We start from the raw sequence: 20,216 nt of genomic DNA on the forward strand, positions 1-20,216 counted from the left end.
AAGTATCCTGAAATAGCTATTCTGCATCTTTAAAGCAGCACCTTATTTCAAAATAGATTTCGAAATAATGGGTGCGCTATTCTGGCATCCCTGTAACCCTCATTCCACAAGGGTTAAGGGACATTTTGGAATAGCACTTTATTTCAAAATTACCTCAAAATAAGCTACACAATTTGTGTAGCGGAATTTGCTAAGCTTATTTTGAGGTAAGGGTGCAGTGTAGATGCACCCTGAAGGTATGTCTACACTTGCAGCCTAATTCAAAATAGGGCTGCAAATGTAGGCATTCGAAATTGCAAATCAAGCCTGGGATTTAAATATCTCATGCTTGATTTGCATCTTCCCGGCCGTGCACCATTTTTTTAAATTGACAAGACCGGACTAACTGCCCATGTGTACATGCGGCAGTGAAATGGCCACTCGAAATAAAGCCCTAATCGAACTACCTGTTAAACCTCATTGCTGGAGGAATAACAGGTTCTTCAAAATAGGGCTTTATTTCGAACAGCCGTTTCACTGCCACATGTACACGCGGGCAGTTAGTCCGGTCTTGTCAATTTCAAAAGTGGCGCCCAGTCGGGAAGATGCAAATCAAGCGTGGGATATTTAAATCCCGGGCTTGATTTGCAATTTCGAATGCCTACATTTGCAGCCCTATTTCGAATTAGGCTGCAAGTGTAGACATACCCGGAGATTCCTGCCCCAACACTCTTTCCCTCTTCAAAGACTAGAAAAGGACATTACTGTCTAGGTCTTGCTGTTAGTCTCTCTAGATCTTGACTTGTGAGGGATGGGAAAGTTGAAAGAACGTGTGATATGAACCATCCCACATTAACTGCACTTTGTTGTTATAGCTGATGGCTTTTTTTCTGGCTGACTGCTATTATAAAGTTCTCTGACGATTCTGGTTCCACACATGGGAAGAGACACAGGCCCCGTAAAGCATCCCTAGCTGTCAGTCAATAAACAGAGTCCCCTTCTTTATGTCATTCCCCATTCCCTGTACAGTGAGAGAAGCTGAGTCAGGTACTCTGCCTTGGGGAGGAACCAGAATATCGAGTATTGCTTGTGGGTGAAGAGTTTCTAGCTAGTGCTGCAAAACTAAGCTTTGCACCCAGAAAGCAACAACATCCAGATATTTTACCATGTATATTTTAAATATGAAACAAGGAAAAAACTATGAATCCAAAGTAATCAGAGTAAATCACTGCAGCAGAATACCATCAGCGGCACACTTTTCAAAATGCTACTTCATTCTTGTTCTTTACACTGCATTTTTGTGACACTTATTACTTCAGTATTCGGCCCATTTTTTGAAGTCTCAATTCTTGCAGGAGCTTCTTCAGATATTTCCCCAAATTAAAAAGAACATATTTTTGAAAAATATGACACCAGAAAATATCAGTGTTTTTTTCTTTAGAATGTAGCTTTCTCCACAAGAGTAAGATAATTATTAATTTCATTTCAGTAATGTATGTTTATCCCAGCTTTCTCTGATAATGTAAAACATTTATGGCCCTAGAATTTTCCAAGGTTGCAATACCAAGTAACATATCCTTTGCCAAGCCTGTGTAAAGAAGTGTTGTACAAAAGGAATCTGTTATAGTGTGTACTGGAGGACACATTCCTCTTCAAGAGAGATTCAATGCTGCACTGGATTCCTTGAGGTTGCTGTCCATGTTCACCATGTGAAGGATTTCTCTTTGAACATTTACATTGTCATTCTTCACTTACTCATACATTCTCACTATTGTATTAGCCCCTCTAGAGAATAGGTCTACAGTGATCAGGACCCCTGTGTGCCCCCTCCATGACCCATGAAACCCTCTGCAAGTGAGAAAGCTGGTAAAGATTTGGCCTTAAAAGAACGAAGTCTTAGATAATGCCAACATTTGATCTGTAATCCAAACTATAATCTTTCTGTGTCTAGTGCTCTTCAGTATTCAATAATATAGGGAGTAGATGGCTCATAAATTCTACTGTGATCAATAAGGCAATATCCTTATTCATATTACACTGAACTTTTCAGTTTATTGAAATGAATAAGTATTAGAATTCATAATGCTTGAGGCAGCTAGCTGTAAATTCAAATATAAATTTTAAGCAAGTCTTTACCATTTTAAACAAATTAACGTTATATAATTTTTTAAAAAAGTTTACATTGATTCGTGGGCACCCTACAATTTATAAAGATTTTGCAGTGAATAAATTTCAGTTTTCTCTGTAAATCTCATGCTAACTAAATAGCCCATTTCATAACATAGCTGTGTAGTTAAGTTACTCAGTAGCCTTACTTTCCATTTGAAATGGTTCTTAACCAAAATACTGAATCCAGTCACCCTTGAACTTCAGCAAAATTGGGTCCAGATTTGTAACCAGAACTTTCAGCAGGCCCTTCTAAGATGCACTAAACCAAAAATCCACATTCAGTATGTTTGGAACATGCTCACTGCTGCTTTAGAAGTATTGCTTCTGTTATCTAACTTTACATTTGGCTTTTTTTACAGGGTCCTAAAGGTCCATTTGGGGAACCAGGTCCCCAGGTATAATGTGGAAAAATTATTTTAACTTAACATATATTCCATTAAACAGTCTCTTGAATCACATCTTAAATAACTGTTCTGTATGTTAGGGGCCTAGAGGACCTCCTGGATTACCTGGAACTCCAGGTACCCCAGGTGTTGATGTAAGTAACAGTTCTATTTATAATACTATATAGATATATATGCCACTTATCAGTGACTGACATTTTAACAGCAATGGCCTTTTTTTTAGGGTGCTCCAGGAGTAGATGGGAAGCCAGGACTTCCAGGCCCTCCAGGTGACCCAGTATGTATACCAACTATGCTTGATTTATATTGCTGGGATGCTAGTATTTTAAAACAGAAAGATACCAGTAGGCCAAGCAAACTTTATTCAGTCGACTGCCTACTGACTTCTTATAGTTATTTCAGGTCTTTCATGATAAATGTTTGTTTTCAGGAAGTTATGATTTAGCTGTTATAGTTAAAGCTAATAGTTTAATAGCTGCAACTTGACTTACCATGTCTGAATCCATTTTCAATGAATGCAGTTTGTTTCCTTATTAAATACAAAACTAAGGAACAATTGTAAGATTCTGATTTTGCTCTTACCTGGGGTTCACCAAGTTTAACCCTGGGAAGGCTGCCAGATACTTCATTTAACTGAGCATCTACAGGCCTGGCTGCTCACAGTTCCTGTTAGCTGCAGCTCATCATTGCCAGCTAATGGGAGCTGCGGGAAGTGATGGCCCAGCCTGTGCTGCTTCCCACAGCTCCCATTAGCTGCGAATGGCAAACTGAGGACAATGGGAGCTACAAGTGGCTGTACCTGTGGAAGTTCAGGTATATGAAGTGTCTGGCAGCCTGCAGGAGCCAACCCTGGCAAACCACTTCAGGCTCGTGGGCCACTTATTATGCACCCCTGCCTTAACATGAACTAACTTTCATAAGTACTCACAAAACAATTAATCTAAGATGAACAGCTAAGATGAACAGACATCTGAAATGAGTTTAAGTCCTTTAACATGTTTGTCAAGGCTGAAACTACATAAGCTTAATTTTGAGTTTAAAACAAATGTTGATATTGGCATTTAAAAAGATAAATAAAGCTCTCAGAATTCCTAGAGCAGGTCTTGCAACGTGTTCTTCCGCAAAGCAAAACCCTTTAGTCACTCATTAACCTTGCTTGTGGTTCAGAATTATATGATTTTGACTTTCCTAAGGGTTCGGACCAAAATCTATTACAATATAACCAGAATCTTAGAAAGGCTTAGTTTCAGTTAACAGGTGAGATATAATGATGATTCTCTTAATGTAGATAACTACTGCAATATCAAATAGCTTCTTAGTTTTCATTTGAGATATATCATAAAACAAAAAAGACATGGCTATCCAAAAAGCCACGCTTCCGTGCTGGGAAACCATATAGTGTCTTTCAGCCAAATCCCTGCTGCTTACCAAGATGTGAATTCAGCCTCTTCTCTATAAGAGCAGTCTTCTTGGTGAGTGCTTAAACCCTGCCATGTTGTAGACTAATCCTCCTCTAAGAACGTCCTTGGCAGATTTTCCAGAGTTTGTGAAGCCATGCTGACTGTGGTATGTCCTTCTCTACACTAGCTGTTAAGCCATGGTCAGCAGTGGTTCCATTGCACAGGTTGCTGACCTCCACTGTGAGCAAAGATCAATTTTCCAAATGTACTGAAGACTCCATTTTGAAACTTCTGTTTTCCTGGCTCGGAAGCTTTAAAAATGTGAACATTTGAAACTGGTTACATTGAAGACAAGTGCACACCACATTTGTCAGTGTATCTAATACACTTTTCACCATGAATGCTCTTTATTTTTCTTTAAAGATATCATAATAAAACAGCCTTAGAACATAAGAACATAAGAACATAAGAACGGCCGTATTGGGTCAGACCAAAGGTCCTTCTAGCCCAGTATCCTTCTAGCCCAGTATCTACCGACAGCGGCCAGCACCAGGTGCCCCAGAGAGGGTGGACCGAAGACAATGATCGAGCGATTTGTCTCCTGCCATCTCTCTCCAGCCTCTGAAAAAAAGAGGCCAAGGACACCATTTTATCCCCTGGCTAATAGCCTTTTATGGACCTAACCTCCATGAAATTATCTAGCTTCTCTTTAAACTCTTTAAGCCTTACTCATTTGCATAATGATATACACTCTTTATACCATTAATACATATGAGAACCGTGGGCCAAATATTTAAAAAGATCAGGTATATAAAGCATATTAAATATTTCTTAAGTATGTGCATGTGTTTTATTTCAGATTGCACTTCCACTTTTGGGAGACATGGGTGCTTCATTGAAGGTAGTGTATTGGTAATGGAGAAAGTCTTTCCATAATATGAAAGGGTATGTCTACACTACAGTGTTATTTCAAAATATCTTATTTCAAAATAGTTTACTTTGTCTACACACAAAATACATTTTGAAATAGCATTTTGCTATTTCGAAATAGCACATCCACACTGAGTGGACTCTGAATTGCATTTAAGGCTGGCCGGAACTAGTTCCAGCAGGGCACCAGGTCAGGACTTACCATGTGGGGATGCTGCCTGAGGCTGAGGTCTGTACTTAAAGGAACCTCCCCGGACAGCCAGTTCTCAGGTTTCCCTGCTTGCTTGTCTACCTCAATGAGGGACAGCAAAGCATTTTGTCTCTGCGTGCTCTGATTGTCCTCACTCGGGACACCACAGCACTCTGCAACATGGAGCCAGAGCTGCCCCTGGGCACTCTGGTGCTTCTCGTGGATGCGTTGCTGCAAGCCTGGCTGCCCTTTCTGCAGGCTGCCATCTGGGAGGTCCATCGGGGGGCTGTCAGTATCCAGGAGGCCCTGTGGGAGAGCTTCCACCCTGAGGAGCACTAAGAGCCTCCCTGGTCTGCCCCACTGGGGGATTGTGCCTCATTCCTCTCTCATGTCCTTCCACTTACCCCTCCCTAACCTCCCTTCCTGATGTCAAATAAAATACACGTATTTTCATGAACACAAACTCTCTTTATTTAACAAAACTGGGGAAGAGGGAATGAGACCCTGGTGAGACTGGGGAAAGGAGGTGGGAGAGAGGAGAAGAGAGGGTGGGAGAGGGGAGGGGGAAACCTGAGAGGAGAGAGGTAGAAGGGGGAAGCAAGGGGAAGACGGGGGGGGGGGGAAGCTCAGGGCTCAGGGTTGGGGGGTCTCACCGGACCAACTTGATTGTCATGCAGACCTGTTCCTTGGTTCACATGTGGCCTTTGATGACCAGGCTGGAAGCTATCCTGCCATAGACGGCCATGTTCCTCCGTCTAGTGCGGAGATCATGGACATTGGGGGCATCCCCCCCAAACCTGAATAAGGTCCATGATCTCCACCCTGGACCAGGAAGGAGCCCGCCTTCCCTGGCCCTGGCAGGCTTCTGGGAGCTGGCAGGCTGCTCCTGAGGAGCGATGGAGGGCTGGCTGCCAGTGGCTTGCTGGCTCATGGTTTGGGGCCAGTGGGTCAGGGGCAGTGACTGCTGGCTCTGAGCTGTCAGGCTTGGAGCTGGCACAGGCACTGTGGCCAGAGTCTATCCCTTTAAGGGCTCCAGGGAGGAAGGAGGGAGAGAAGTGTTCTTGGCTGAGGCTAAAGTAGCCACCAGGGCACCCTGAGAAGACTGGAGGCCCCCTATTTCGAAATAAGTGTCTACAGAGCACTTATTTCGAAATAGCTATTTTGAATTTGGCATTATTCCTTGTAGAATGAGGTTTACCAAATTCAAAATAAGCTCTCCACTATTTCAAATTTATTTCGAAATAGCGGTTTGGCTGTGTAGACGCTAGGAAAGTTATTTCAAAATAAGGGCTGTTATTTCGAAATAACTTTGCTGTGTAGACATACCCAAAGGGTTGTTCAAAACAAAATAGGCATTGGCATGTTTCCAGAGATATGCTTTTCCTAAAACTGAGGTTATGTTTTACTATATTCTGTAGATCACAAATGTTATGGATGTAAGACATTTCAGAGACAGTGAAAAGCTTGTCATGTCTGCCATTGGTAAAATTGAGTCCTGATTCAAATTCATACTTTGAGGCCTAGGTCCACCTCATGCTTTTCATTAAATCACTCAATCCTGTCCTTTGTCTAGAAACAAATCTAGTTCTTCTTCTTTACATAAGACAAGTAGTCCGGTAGCTCATTAGAGACTAACAAATATATATATATATATATATATAATATTATGAGCTTTTATGGGCAAAACCCACTTCTTAGAGTTGGATTTTGCCCATGAAAACTCATAATACTATTTATATTTTTGTTAGGCTCTAACGTCTATACTTCAAAACAAAGTCAAATTAAGATACGCAACTTCTGCTACATTAATTCCCAGCATAGACCAGAGTTCCCCTCTCAGTTTGAATGAGCTGTGTTAACTAAACCTGCTAATTCAAACCCTGGAAGATCAACAGACCTAGAGGGTCTGTTTTGGGACCCGTACTGTTCAATATCTTCATCAATGATGTAGATATTGGGATAGATAGTACGCTTATTAAGTTTGCAGATGATACCAAACTGGGTGGGGTTGCAACTTCTCTGGAGGATAGGGACATAATTCAAAATGACCTTAGAAAGTTAGAGAAATGGTCAGAGGTAAACAGGATGAAGTTTAATAAAAAGAAATGCAAAGTGCTCCACTTAGGAAGGAACAATCAGTTCCATACATACAAGATGGGAAGCGACTGTCTAGGAAGGAGCATGGCGGAAAGGGATCTAGGGGTCATAGTGGACCACAAGTTGAATATGAGTCAACAGTGTGATGCTGCTGCAAAAAAAGCAAATATGATTCTAGGTTGTATCAACAGGTGTGTTTTAAGCAAAACTCGTGAAATCATTCTGCCGCTCTACTCTGCACTAGTTAGGCCTCAGCTGGAGTACTGTGTCCAGTTCTGGGCGCCACATTTCAAGAAAGATGTGGAGAAATTGGAAAGGGTACAGAGAAGAGCGACAAGAATGATTAAAGGTCTAGAGAACATGACCTATGAAGCCAGGCTTCATGAACTGGGCTTGTTTAATTTGGAAAAAAGAAGATTAAGGGGGGACATGATAGCGGTTTTCAAATATCTAAAAGGGTGTCACAAGGAGGAAGGAGAAAATTTGTTCCTCTTGGTTTCTGAGGACAGGACAAGGAGTAATGGGCTTAAAGTGCAGCAAGGGATGTTTAGATTGGACATTAGGAAAAAATTCCTAACTGTCAGGGTGGTCAAGTATTGGAATAAATTGCCAAGTGAGGTGGTGGAATCTCCCTCTCTGGAGATATTTAAGAACAGGTTAGATAGACATCTGTCAGGGATGGTGTAGACAGAGCTTGGTCCTGCCTTGAGGGCGGGGGGCTGGACTCGATGACCTCTCGAGGTCCCTTCCAGTCCTATGATTCTATGATTCTATGAACAGCCACAGCTTTGATCTTCTCTGTAGTGTAGATATACCTTAAGGCGCCAATGGACTACTAGTTTTTAAAGTTACAGACCAACACAGCTACCCTACTGAGTTCTTTCAATAAGCTCACTATAGACACTTTAGTTCCTTCCCTGTAGGTGTGCTTGCATCCTCTGTGCCTTTGATTGGAGATTTCTCATAGAAGTGACTGTTCAGCCTACAGCTACATGTTACTCAGACACTTGCTCTGTGCTGGTGTCATATAGCACTGCATGGGAGATCTGCCCGTAGCTCCTTCTCAGTTGCCAAGCCCCGAAACAGCCTTAGCAGTTGTCCATGTTGTTTTTCCTCACATGTGTCCCCTTAGCTCTTTTAGTTTTTAGTTTATTATACTTGTTCTTAGTAGTAGTTAGTACTATTACAGTTTAAAAACAACTTAAAAAAAAGTCCAGAGAGAGAAACTCTTGTAGATAGCTTCTCCAATCATGAGAATTTTTACTTTACTGGGAATGGGCGCCCAATTCTCCTGGTTTTAAACACTGCCCAGTACCAGATATTCCCAATGCATCCTCTGCTTCAGGCAATCTCAGATTTTCCAAAAGTACAACTTCAGTCTGGAATTAAAATCTAGAGCCAAGAAACCAGGGAGATCATTCACCATTTTCTGTTTCATTCACCTTTAATACATTATCACTGAAATTTACAACACAGGAAAATTTTAAATAATAAAGCCCCTGGCATGTCTTGATATATTTAATGTCTCTCTAGAAATGTTAACCACCACAATTCTGTATATTTGTAACAAAAAGTTTGTAGCAAGCTGCCAAGCTGATGTTCCTGCATTAATAGGCAGGAAAGGAGGAAATAAAATAACAGGTTTACCTAACAAGGATGGTCACAAAATCAAGAAGGCAAGGCTACGGATGTGACTATATAATAACACAATCCTCTGTTTCTTTTTCTAAATTAATTCCTGTCATTTTTTTATTTTCCTCTGTTTTCCAGGGTGATACTGGACCAAGAGGTCCTCCAGGAATCCCTGGTAGAGAGGGGCCAAAGGTAAGTTTATTAAGTGAGTATTTCCAATTACTTTTTTTACCCATTAAAAATTCAGGAATAAATCTTATTTGCCTGTCTTATGTACTTATATCCCCCCCCCACACACACACACACTATTGTGGTATCTTAGCACCTCACAATTTTTAATGTATTTATTCTCCCAACACCCCTTGTTCTAAAGTGTTGTGATTCATTCCCATGTTATAAATGGGGAACTGAGGTACAGCGAGCTGAGTGAGTTACCCAAGATTGTACAGAAAGTCTGTGGTAAAGCAGGGAATTTTCCAGTTGCCAGGCTTCCACCATAATCGCTGGACTATCCTGAGCAGTTACATATTGATATTCATGTGAACAATCTCATCGATTTCAAATGGGACAAATTCTAAACTCATGTCGAAGTCACTAGGAATTGTGCCTTAATGAAGAATGATTGAAGACTGCAGGTTTTGACACCTAAATTCCTTAAAACAGAATCCAATAATAATAATTTAAAAGTAAAAACTTATTTGAAAATAATTCTAAACTAGTCTTCTTAATGTGTGCATAATGTATCTCAGGTATCATGTGAGTAGGTTTCATCATTGAATTTGGTCTGGTAGTTGGATTATTACTTTCCTTGGTCTGGGTCAGGTACTGCTATGGAGTGCAATATGAATGCTGATCTATGCCTCCTCTAATCTAATTGTAATTTTTCTGACTAACTTTTGCATTCAGCATCAGTCTTTGGGACCAAACTCAACCACAGAGGAATAGGAATTAGATATAATGTTTATTGACCATAGTGGGATCTGTGCAGGTGTGGAATTTGACTCTGTCTGTTTTAGGGTCCTTTACTGCTAAGCCATAAGTTCCATACTAGCAAATTTACAATGAATCACACTACAGTCCATGAGTTTTGGTAACAGTAATAAAATACAGTAATCATTCAAAAGTTATATCTTCATAGGGAAGTAAAGGTGAACGTGGATTTCCTGGACTTTCTGGAGAGAAAGGTGATGAGGTAAAGTTATTTTAATTTAAATAATAATTTTATTAGTTATTACAAATTGAAAATTAAATCCACATATTATCTAATTTTCCAGAGTATCCAAAGAAGATATGGATCATTAGGAAGGCTGATATTAACAGTTCTTGAGTCTGAATTTTCCAAATAGTTAAGTTCTGTTGCTCAATTAAATAAGAGCCATTTTGTTTTCATAGTTCTTAATTGAATTACAAATGATTCTGTATAATTTTAAATGCTAATATTGAGACGATAATATAGGATGGTACAACAAATGGATATATGCTGAGCTTTCTCAGAATGTTCACATTTTATAACACATTTGTTTTGAGTATGTTATTAGTCCTTTAGTGTTTATGTTCCAAAAATATTCCAATGAACCAATTTAGTGTCAGGATAATTCATGGCAACATCAAATATTAACAGAATGTAGGAAATTATTCAGAGACTGAATTTTAAATTTGAAAAAGTGCCTATTTTCACCAGGTTTGAGATTCCAATGGTACTGTAATCCATTAAGGTTACAGAAAAAATGTCATATGACCTTTTGCCCAACGAAAATGAAATACCACAGCTCCAATTTTAAATGGCAGATATTTGCAATGAATGCTCAAGAGCAATCGTGTATCAAAAGAATTCACTGAAATTATAAATGTGAGTGAATCATGAAATTCTTGGAGATAATTTTCTAGATAAAATAGATTGAATAAAATATCCATTACAATACCAAAGCACCTGAATTGAAACCAGTAAAATACTACTCTCTTGTGAATGATATTGTTGTGATAAGAGTGAAAGCATCTGAAAAATTACGTGAGCTATTACTTGGAAATTTGAATGTATTCAATCATTTCTTATTCTTCCTGGCTATTTCTTGGTACATAGCTAAGGTTAATTATGGAATAAAGGTGAAATTTCAAACAAAATGATGGATTGAAAATGGTTTTCAAACTTAAATTTGTACCATCCATCATCTCAAGAGAGTTATCAGGTAGAGTGGAGATCAGGTAAATGGAATGATGATATTTTTCCTTTAATTTAATCAGTATGTTTCCCTTCTGCCCATACTCTGTCCTAGATCTTAGCTGCTTGCTGAAGTATGAATGTTTTTCAAAGTTATCATGCTTTTTTCTTTCTTTTGTGGTGACACTATTCAGAGAATTTTCCAGGCCTGTTTTTCTTAAATATTCAGGATGTCCTGAGGTTAGATTTAAAGACATACTTAAAAATAAAAATTACAATAATGAATAAGGCCCTTAAAATATTTTATTTTAAAAATAAACAGGACTGTGGTAAATCAGTAGTGTGGCCTTTTTCTGTGCTCTCCATAGAACATCTCTGTGCAATGCATGCAGCAGTAACTTGAAGCACGGAGAACCAATTGTAAACAATTGTGACTGTATATAACTGCTGAGAGTTGAGACAGATTTTAGAGGCAATTGAGAAGGTAATAACAAAAAGACTAGGTTATAACTGGCACTTAGACTTTTAAAGAGACTCTAGGGTAAATTCATTTTAAGCAAATTTTTGTTAATTCAGTAGGGTACAGTGCTCATTCAGTCAATAAGGAAGCTATTTGAATGTTTCTTCAGTATTTGGTAGGTGCTTATGCATTTCAGAAATGTTGGGTGGCTCCAATGTTTCAGCAGATGCTATAGGCAACTACATTGTAAGTGGGTGAATGAATGTTACTTCCAGGAGACTACATAAATGAAGTTGTTATTCCAGCAATGGATCTAAAATTATCATGTTTTTTATTATTTAGTTATTACCAGAGTCACAAAATGGAACAATAGTTTCAGGGTCTTCTAAAGTTCAGTGGAAATACTCTCATAGACATAAATGAGCTATTGGTACAGGCCATTAATGATTATCCATTTGGATTCACATAGTATTTTATAATTCATGGAAATATAAACCAAAACTCTGTTCACACAGCTGAAAGATCCAGTGCCTCCCTAATCTCATTCAATGGTATATTTTTATTTGCTTCAATATCAGGACCTCTGTTGCTTACATATTATGTTTCTTCCATAACTGAAGAGTCTCTTTCCCTTATCTTCCCTTCACCTCTTTCATATTCCCCAGGAGTATCTGGTCTCCAAGTTTCAATATGGTTTGAGAATTTCACTGTTAAGGCAATTTAGGTTTTGCAAGGGTCTATGATATGAATTTTATCAGGTGCTTTTCAGATTGCACTTTCCTATTACAATATGAACTAAAGTGTAAGAATTATAACAAACTTAATTCTTAAATCTATTCTAGGTGTCTAAGTATTATTAATGAGGCTCTATAGCTGGGGTCAACTAATTCAGAAAGGGGCACAAGTCCCACAAGATATTGGGTGGCCCCTTTCCCCGGGGCTTGAGTCAATACGGCCTTGTCCCCCTGTGCACAGTTTGTAAAGCTCACTCTAGTCCCCACCTCTCCATCATTTCATGATTTTTCCCTTTTCTTCTTTAACTCTCCCACTTCCCTGTCAGTTTTCCCTATTCTGGGCTCCTTTGATTGCAGATTTTCTTTCCTACCCCCTCAGCAACTCTTTCTTTTACTCCCCTTCCTTCAACATGAAGTCTGTGTCTCAGACCAGCTCTTCTGCCTTCTGTAGGGCCCATTGCTTTCCCTTCTTCAACCAACTGGTGGCCATAGAAATCACATGCCTTTCACTAGTACTATCTGCCTCTTTTTTAGTAGATCGCACTAGAATATGAAAAAAAGATGCTCTGTATATAGCACACCCTTATCCAAGTAGGACGGAAATTGCTGTCCTTGTGGCAGAAGTGCCAAATCCAGGAGAAGACTGTATAGGGACTCACCTTTGTACTTTCCATACACCTATATACTCCTGTTCCCTGTGATGTTGGGATTTGATATCAAGTTTAATATATCCAGAACTTAATGTGCAATAAAGGCATATCAGATGTTGATTGTGGTGCTTATAGGTCCTTTTAAGGTGCCATTTTGTAGATTTATCAGGATTATCATGAGAGTCATGGTTTTCTTAATATTTTCATATTTTAAATACATTCCCATTATTTGTGGCATACCAGGGCTACTGCATGTGTGAGGGCAGATGAGAGGGCAGATGCTTGAAGAGATGGGTAGATTTATACAAATTTTATTGATAATCTGAAGAGACCAGTCTATAGGATGGCACAAGAGGCTAATGGAGAGCAGTGAGTCAGCAATGGAATGAAGACATAGGGCTCGCAATGTCTGCCTTAAACACCAGATTATTAGACACTATGTTACATGGGAACCAGGAATTTAAAAAGTTAACAGCGAGAAGGCAGAACATTAGATTTCTCCACTGTATTGGGATAATGTTCACAAGCTGAACTATCAAAAACAGCGAATGAGACTTGCTCTGATTTTTTGTTTAGTACACTTTTATAATATAATTGGTAAAATATTCAGTGTTAGACACAACATCCCCAAGCTAGGTAACATTATTCTCATATTATAGATATGGAAACAGAACTACCAACTTGCTAAACAATTTGCCTTTGGTTACCTAGAAAGTACTTATCAATACACAACACAGATTGTCTGACTCGGGTCCTGTGTTTTGGTCATAAAATTATTCAAAAGAATAACACAATTTAGTTATAGTTCAGATTATATCCATGTGCAGCCATTATTTTATGTAAGGTGCCTGATCTGATTTTATAGCCTCAAATTAAAAACAGATGAAGCTTTCTGAAATTATTCCATTGTCCTTTATGATTCTATACTGACATCAACATAACATGTTCAGATGCTAATTTCTAGAATTTGTAATGTATTTGATAGTATTTTTTTTACTTTTAAGTATTTAATACGGTACTCAGAGTTTAATAAACCTCAGTTTTACAAGCTAACTAGTTTGGACGTCAGGACTAAACTATCAAGTGAGACTAGGGAAATTTTTGAGCACACTGAAAGAAAGCATCTTTTGGTAACTGAAAGCCACAATCAGTTCTGGAATCTACTACAAAAAGCAGCAGCACAACTGATGACAGCAAATGCAAAAAATATAATTTTCCCTCCCTTCAGGTACATTGTTATAAAAGAAAAACAACTTTGGGAAGTTACAGAGAATCTTTTTAGTTGATCTTTTGGAACCTGAGACCTCCCATCATATGTTGAGATCATTCAGGAAAGATAAGGATAGTGAACTAACTTTCTTTGTTCGGAAATACTAAATCTGCATAGTGGCTAAATGTTTTTCCTTTCTATCCCATGCTCATCACCAGAGATTACACTGGAATTCAGAATATTAAACTGATAATATCATTCAATGACTTTTTACTATTGATATGAGGCATGTTTTATGAATTCAAACATTTATAAAGATTTAGCTATTCACCTTTGAGATGAAATCTTATTAAAACTATTAAATATATTTAAACATGAACATATAATGCTAGAGGATAGATATCAGAATCCATCAGAGTGAATTTTTATCCATAAAATAGAATTATGAGCAGTAGCTGGAAGTAAAGTGTGCAGTAGTTCATTAAGTGCTATAACAGAAATCCATACTTTTTATATATATAATACCAAAAATAATTGAGAAATTAGGCACAAAGTAATCTTTTGCTTAGATAACATCAGCTAACAGAGAGGAATTAACATATACCTTTCAGAATGGGTAGAAAGCTCATAGGGATAGGAAATGACAAAAATGTTTCTGAGCAAATCACAGATACCATTCTCTTGTCTACAGAGCTAAAGTGTAAAAAATATAAAGCACAGAAGTTACCAGTAGTAATGATGGAGAAGAGTATAATTTATCACTCAAACAAAAAGCTATCTTTTGTATGTTGTTTCAGAACAGTATATTGTTGTTGTCTAAAATCATTTGTATATGAACCGTAACAGTGATGAACATGATAAATATAATGGATTTCAAAATATATACCTGTGTTTTGGAAAAATATTTATAAATTGTTTTTACTTCTCAGGGTCTTCAAGGTATTCCAGGACTCCCTGGTCTAACTGGGCCTAGTGGGCCTTCTGTAAGTGTTTGATATAATCTGTGATCTAATCTTTTTTTTTTTTTTTTTTTTGAGATTTCAATAACTATCTAGTAAACCTGGAGCACTCAATATCAAGATTAATAAAAAAGGGTATGTCTACACTACAAAGTTAATTCGAACTAACAGCCATTACTTCGAATTAACTTTCATAGGCGCTACACATGCAAACCGCTAGTTCGAACTTAATTCGAACTAGCAGAGCGCTTAATTCGAACTAGGTAAACCTCATTCTACGAGGAGTAATGCCTAGTTCGAATTAAGTAGTTCGAATTAAGGGCTGTGTAGCCACTTAATTCGAACTAGTTGGAGGTTAGCCCTTCCCAGGTTGCCCTGGTGGCCACTCTGGGCCAAGTCAGGGAAACTCTTCTGCCCCCCTCCCGGCCCCGGAGCCCTTAAAGGGCCACGGTCTGGCTACAGTGCCCATGCCAGGTGCAAGCCTGCCAGCACCCAGCAAGCAGACCCTGCACCTGGCACGGCATGAGCCAGCTGCCCGCTGCCACCCAGCCCTCTGCCTCTACCCAGGACCAGGCTAATGGCTCCCAGGAGCCTTCCCGGGGCCGCAAGAGGCGGGCGCCCGCCTGGTCTAGTGCGGAGATCGTGGACCTCATACAGGTTTGGGGGGGAGGCCTCCAACATCCACAGTCTCCGCACTAGGAACAGGAAAGTGGCTGTCTGGGACACGATAGCTGCCAGCCTGGCCACCAAAGGCCACGTGTGAACCCAGGAGCAGGTTTGCATGAAAATCAAGTTGGTCCAGTGAGACCCCCGAACCTGAGCCCTGAGCTTAGAACATAAGAACATAAGAACAGCCGTACTGGGTCAGACCAAAGGTCCATCTAGCCCAGTAGCCTGTCTGCCGACAGTGGCCAACACCAGCTACCCCGGAAGGGATGGACCAAGCCATTTGTCTCGTGCCATCCATCTCCAGCCTTCCACAAACAGAGGCCAGGGACACCATTCCTACCCCCTGGGCACCAATCAATCCAGAGTTGATTGTGTCAAACTTGAAGATGAACTGTAGCTCAGCAGTTTCTCTTTGAAGTCTGGTCCTGAAGTTTTTTTGCTGCAGGATGGCTACCTTTAGATCTGCAATTGTATGTCCAGGAAGATTGAAGTGTTCCCGTACAGGTTTTTGTATGTTGCCATTGCTAATATCTGATTTGTGTCCATTGATTCTTTTACGTAGGGACTGTCCAGTTTGGCCGATGTATATAGCAGTGGGGCATTGTTGGCACATGATGGCATATATTACGTTAGTAGATGTGCAGGAGAATGAACCAGTGACAATATGGCTGATCTGGTTAGGTCCTGTGATGGTGTTGCCACATATATACAAGTTAAGCTTTCTTTCAAAAATTATAACACATTTAGCAAAGCTTAATGGGCAATATGAAAATTGACATTTAAATAGCATGGCTACATCTTTAGCAAAAATTAAGGTCACTACATTTAGTCTGTCAAGGTTAAAATGCAAACACAAACACAAATTTTATCCTTCATAGGCTTATCGGTAGTATGCAGCTGTTGTTCAGTCAGAAAAAATATAAGCCTTGCGGGAGAGACATAATTAAGTTAAAATGACCTTCAAAATCTATGAGTTTTAATAACATAATTGCAATGCAGTACACTTTATTTTATTGTTTTATCACTAATGTGAAACAATCCTGTGTGTTTTAGGGAGCAATAGGAAGACCCGGACATCCCGGTCCAGTTGGGGCAAAAGGTGAAAAGGTATTGATTATTATACAATATTTCGGTTCTGGTGAAGGACTACAAAGAATTCTCTAGTTCCTTTCCTTACCTATGGTTTCCGTGAAATGCCAGAAACAGAGCATGATTACCTAGGGAGTCAAAGGGCTGTTTGGTATAAACAGGAATTGAATAGACAATATGGCTACCTATTTTTGACCCAAGAAGTTAGCCAAAATTTGGAGTCTTACAAGGTTTTTCCTGTTAAAAGGATAAATTGATGCTGCAACCAAGTATTTCTATAATGCAATCCCATTTTTGTATGAAGATGTACACAGTCTCTTTCAGCCATCTGTCCTGTCTCCTTAGTTTTACGCTTCTTTTTTCATGCTGATTTTAATGTTTCTTGTTGCTTTTCTCTATTACACACAGACATATATGTTTTCAGTCCAATCAGTTCCACTCCTGAGTTTATCAGAGCACAATGGAAACCTTCTTAGACCACATGTCTAACTCTACTCCAGCCTGGAACATGGCTTTGTTTTAAGTGGAAGCCCATATTGTTTCAATGTTGTATAACAAAGCTCAATTTTACATTTTTTTTATGAATAAATAACACCAGGTTCAGTGCAGTTTAACACAGTCTATAAAGGTACCTTTTTCTAGAAGATTTCTCTGACTCACTAAAACAAATAATATAATTTTAATATGGTGTTTTTACCAACAAGTGCCATCCTTGTATATATCTCTCATGTTAAAGCAGTGGTTGTATTTGTTTGCTATTTCTTACAATCAAAAATATACTGCAGCCTTTTACTTACTTTGCATTAAGGTTTTTTTTAACAATATTGTACATATGTCCAGCACTCAGTAGTTCCCAGTCTAGTTGGAAGGCAAAATTCATCTCTTGTGTAATTCAGCTCAGTTCAATGGAGTTACAGTAGGTTTAAACTAGGCCTATAGTTACAAAGCAACGTCCATTTATAATCTTCTTTTTGTTCTGTGTGTGTATATCCTTTTGAAATTTTCACCATTAGCCTGAAGTTTTCCATGCTTAACGCTACCACATTAGAATCTTTCTGCAATATTTGCTGTGTTCCATAGTATTCTGCAAATTCTGAACTGTAACTGATTTTTCAAAAAGAAAAAAAATATTTGTCATTTTATTCCCATGAAGCTTTAGAGTCTTCATAAAGTAGATTAATTGAAAACTGCCTCTAACAAAACAAAAGCAGCGATTAAGTTAGGAACATATCTTGTTCCTCCCAGTCACTTAAGACAAAATTAAATGTGAAAAGCTTCCTTTTCTAATCCCAGAGTCTGGCACTACAAAGTTCCAATAATATTAAATCAGACATTGGACACACATTTTCTATTTTTGGATTTCTAGTTGCACACATTTTCTATTGTTGGATTTCTAATTGAGGGCAACTGGGGGGAAGGGCGCTTTCAAAGCTCTTTAGAGGACAGGCTCACAATTCAAAAGATCTAGATAAATTAAAGAGAGTCTGAAATCAATAAGATGAAAATCAATAAAAACAAGTGCAAACTTCTGCACTTAGGAAAGAAAATTCAAATGTGCAAATACAAAATAACCGGGTAGGCAGCTCTACTGCAGAACAGGTTCTATGGGCTGTAGAGGATCACAAACTGAATATGAGCCAACAATGTCATGGTATTGTCAAAAAAGCAAATATCATTCTGGGATATATTTACAATTGTGTCATTCGTAAGATGGGGAAGGTAATTGTTTCACTCCACTGATTACTGCTCAGTGGAGTAGTGTCCAGTTTGGAGTGCCATACTCGTAGAAGGATGTAGACAAATTAGAGAGAGTCTGGAAGAGAACAACAAAAATAATGATGGGTTAAGAAAAGCTAACAGTGAGGAAAAGTTAAAAGAATTGGACATATTTAGTCTCCAGAAGAGAAGGCTGAAATCTGAAGAGTGACCCTAAGTTTCCTGCGATAGATCAGATGAGAAAAGTTCACAAGCTGTTATATGAAGTTAAAGTAGCAATGCAGGGGTTCTCAAAAGAAGACGTTAGCATGACCAGCTAACTGGAATGGAATGAAAACGAACATGATTAAGACTACAGTTGTGTGGGTGAACAGAAGTTTCTCTCAACACTGGATATAGAGATTACTGGACTATAGCTACACCAGACTGACCAGTGTAAGAACCTTACTGGCTGGGTTAAGGAAGACAGCGACATAATATATGAGATACAGTTCAGACTAGAGAATGTTGGACGAGAGAGGAACACGTCAGGTTTTGTGTATGACAAGCACATGCCATAGGCACGGAAGAGGAGACTTTCTTTACCCTGTCTCCAAACACAGACTACCCAGACCCTGAAAACCCTCCACTGACGGGGAGCCAGGTACACACCAAGGGGGAGTTCAGAAGTGGCCCAGGGGAAACAGATGGTGGTCAGGCTAACCTAATTGCCCTTTGACGTGTGTCGGTATGTTATAGATTGGATTCCCCGCTGACCCCAGTGGCCACCAAGACTGCCACTGCTAGGGCCCTGGGCCAGGATGCAGTGGAGTAGGGAGGGCCCACATCCCCCCTGCTACCCCACAAACTGGGTGGCAGTCTCCCCCTCCCCACTTGTGCCAAGAGACTGTTTATTTGCCTGCCCCACCTTGAACCAGGGCCTGGACCAAACTGACTTCAGTAACTGTTTGTTTGCCTGCCACGCCCTGAACCAGGGCCGGGCTGTATTGACATTGGACTGGCACAGACATTATGACCCACCCCACAGCCTGAAAGGGGCCTCTGGACCATTACTCAAGGACCTGAGCATAAGTCAGGGGGCCCAGGATTAAGCGAGACCACTTACAGAGCACAAGGAAAGCTGAGGAAGCAATGAATGTATTATTCATCAAAGAAAATGGACCCTAGTACAGGCTCAGACAGGTGAACATGGTGGATGCTTGCAAAACATCCTGATGCCAGATGATGACACTAGGAAAAAGAGAAAAGGAAGAAATTAGGCAAGCATCTGCCAAAGATGGTGTGTTTATTCTTTAGGTACCCGGGACTGTGAGCCACCTTGTTACCCCTTGCCTCCAGCAAGAGGGAGACTTGCTTGTTGTTAACTGAGTATAAGGTCCCTGATACCATCAGCCCTTTTGCCAGCCAAGCAATCTCCTCTGGACAATACCAGCCCTTACTTTGTATTGTATATTGACAATAGGTATGCCCCAGTCCCCAAGATCTTTTGACGCATAATCCTGTAATCCCGTCCTTTATTCATTGAACACTTGCAGTTTGTATAATTCAACTCAGGATCAGAAGTTTGTTTAATAATACAAGAACTGAGATATTTTTATAGAGAAAATTATACATTTATTATCAAAGACTCAAGAAAGAATGAATAAGAATAAGGTAAGCAAAAGGTTACGTACAAATCAAAATTATAATCAACTTTCTAGAGATTAAACTTGCCTTGGCAGGCAAATCTCCTGCCTAATGAAGTTTATTTCATCCCAAATGTTGAAGCGT

At 39.4% G+C, this 20,216-nt stretch overlaps 1 protein-coding gene across 11 annotated transcripts in view; it reads left to right on the top strand.

The window, feature by feature from the left end:
* The window catches only part of COL19A1 (collagen type XIX alpha 1 chain), a 372,523-nt gene that overhangs the window by 276,671 nt on the left and 75,636 nt on the right, over positions 1-20,216 (top strand). For all 11 annotated transcript variants that reach the window (XM_006127229.4, XM_014575574.3, XM_014575570.3 and 8 more), the window contains 8 exons: positions 2,508-2,543; positions 2,633-2,686; positions 2,776-2,829; positions 4,812-4,853; positions 8,940-8,993; positions 9,940-9,993; positions 14,943-14,996; positions 16,695-16,748. In XM_006127229.4, the coding sequence (XP_006127291.2) occupies positions 2,508-2,543; positions 2,633-2,686; positions 2,776-2,829; positions 4,812-4,853; positions 8,940-8,993; positions 9,940-9,993; positions 14,943-14,996; positions 16,695-16,748 (402 nt within the window). The remainder of the gene's footprint in view (positions 1-2,507; positions 2,544-2,632; positions 2,687-2,775; positions 2,830-4,811; positions 4,854-8,939; positions 8,994-9,939; positions 9,994-14,942; positions 14,997-16,694; positions 16,749-20,216) is intronic.

This window comes from Pelodiscus sinensis, chromosome 3 (genome assembly GCF_049634645.1).
Source record: "Pelodiscus sinensis isolate JC-2024 chromosome 3, ASM4963464v1, whole genome shotgun sequence".
NCBI lineage: Eukaryota > Metazoa > Chordata > Testudines > Trionychidae > Pelodiscus > Pelodiscus sinensis.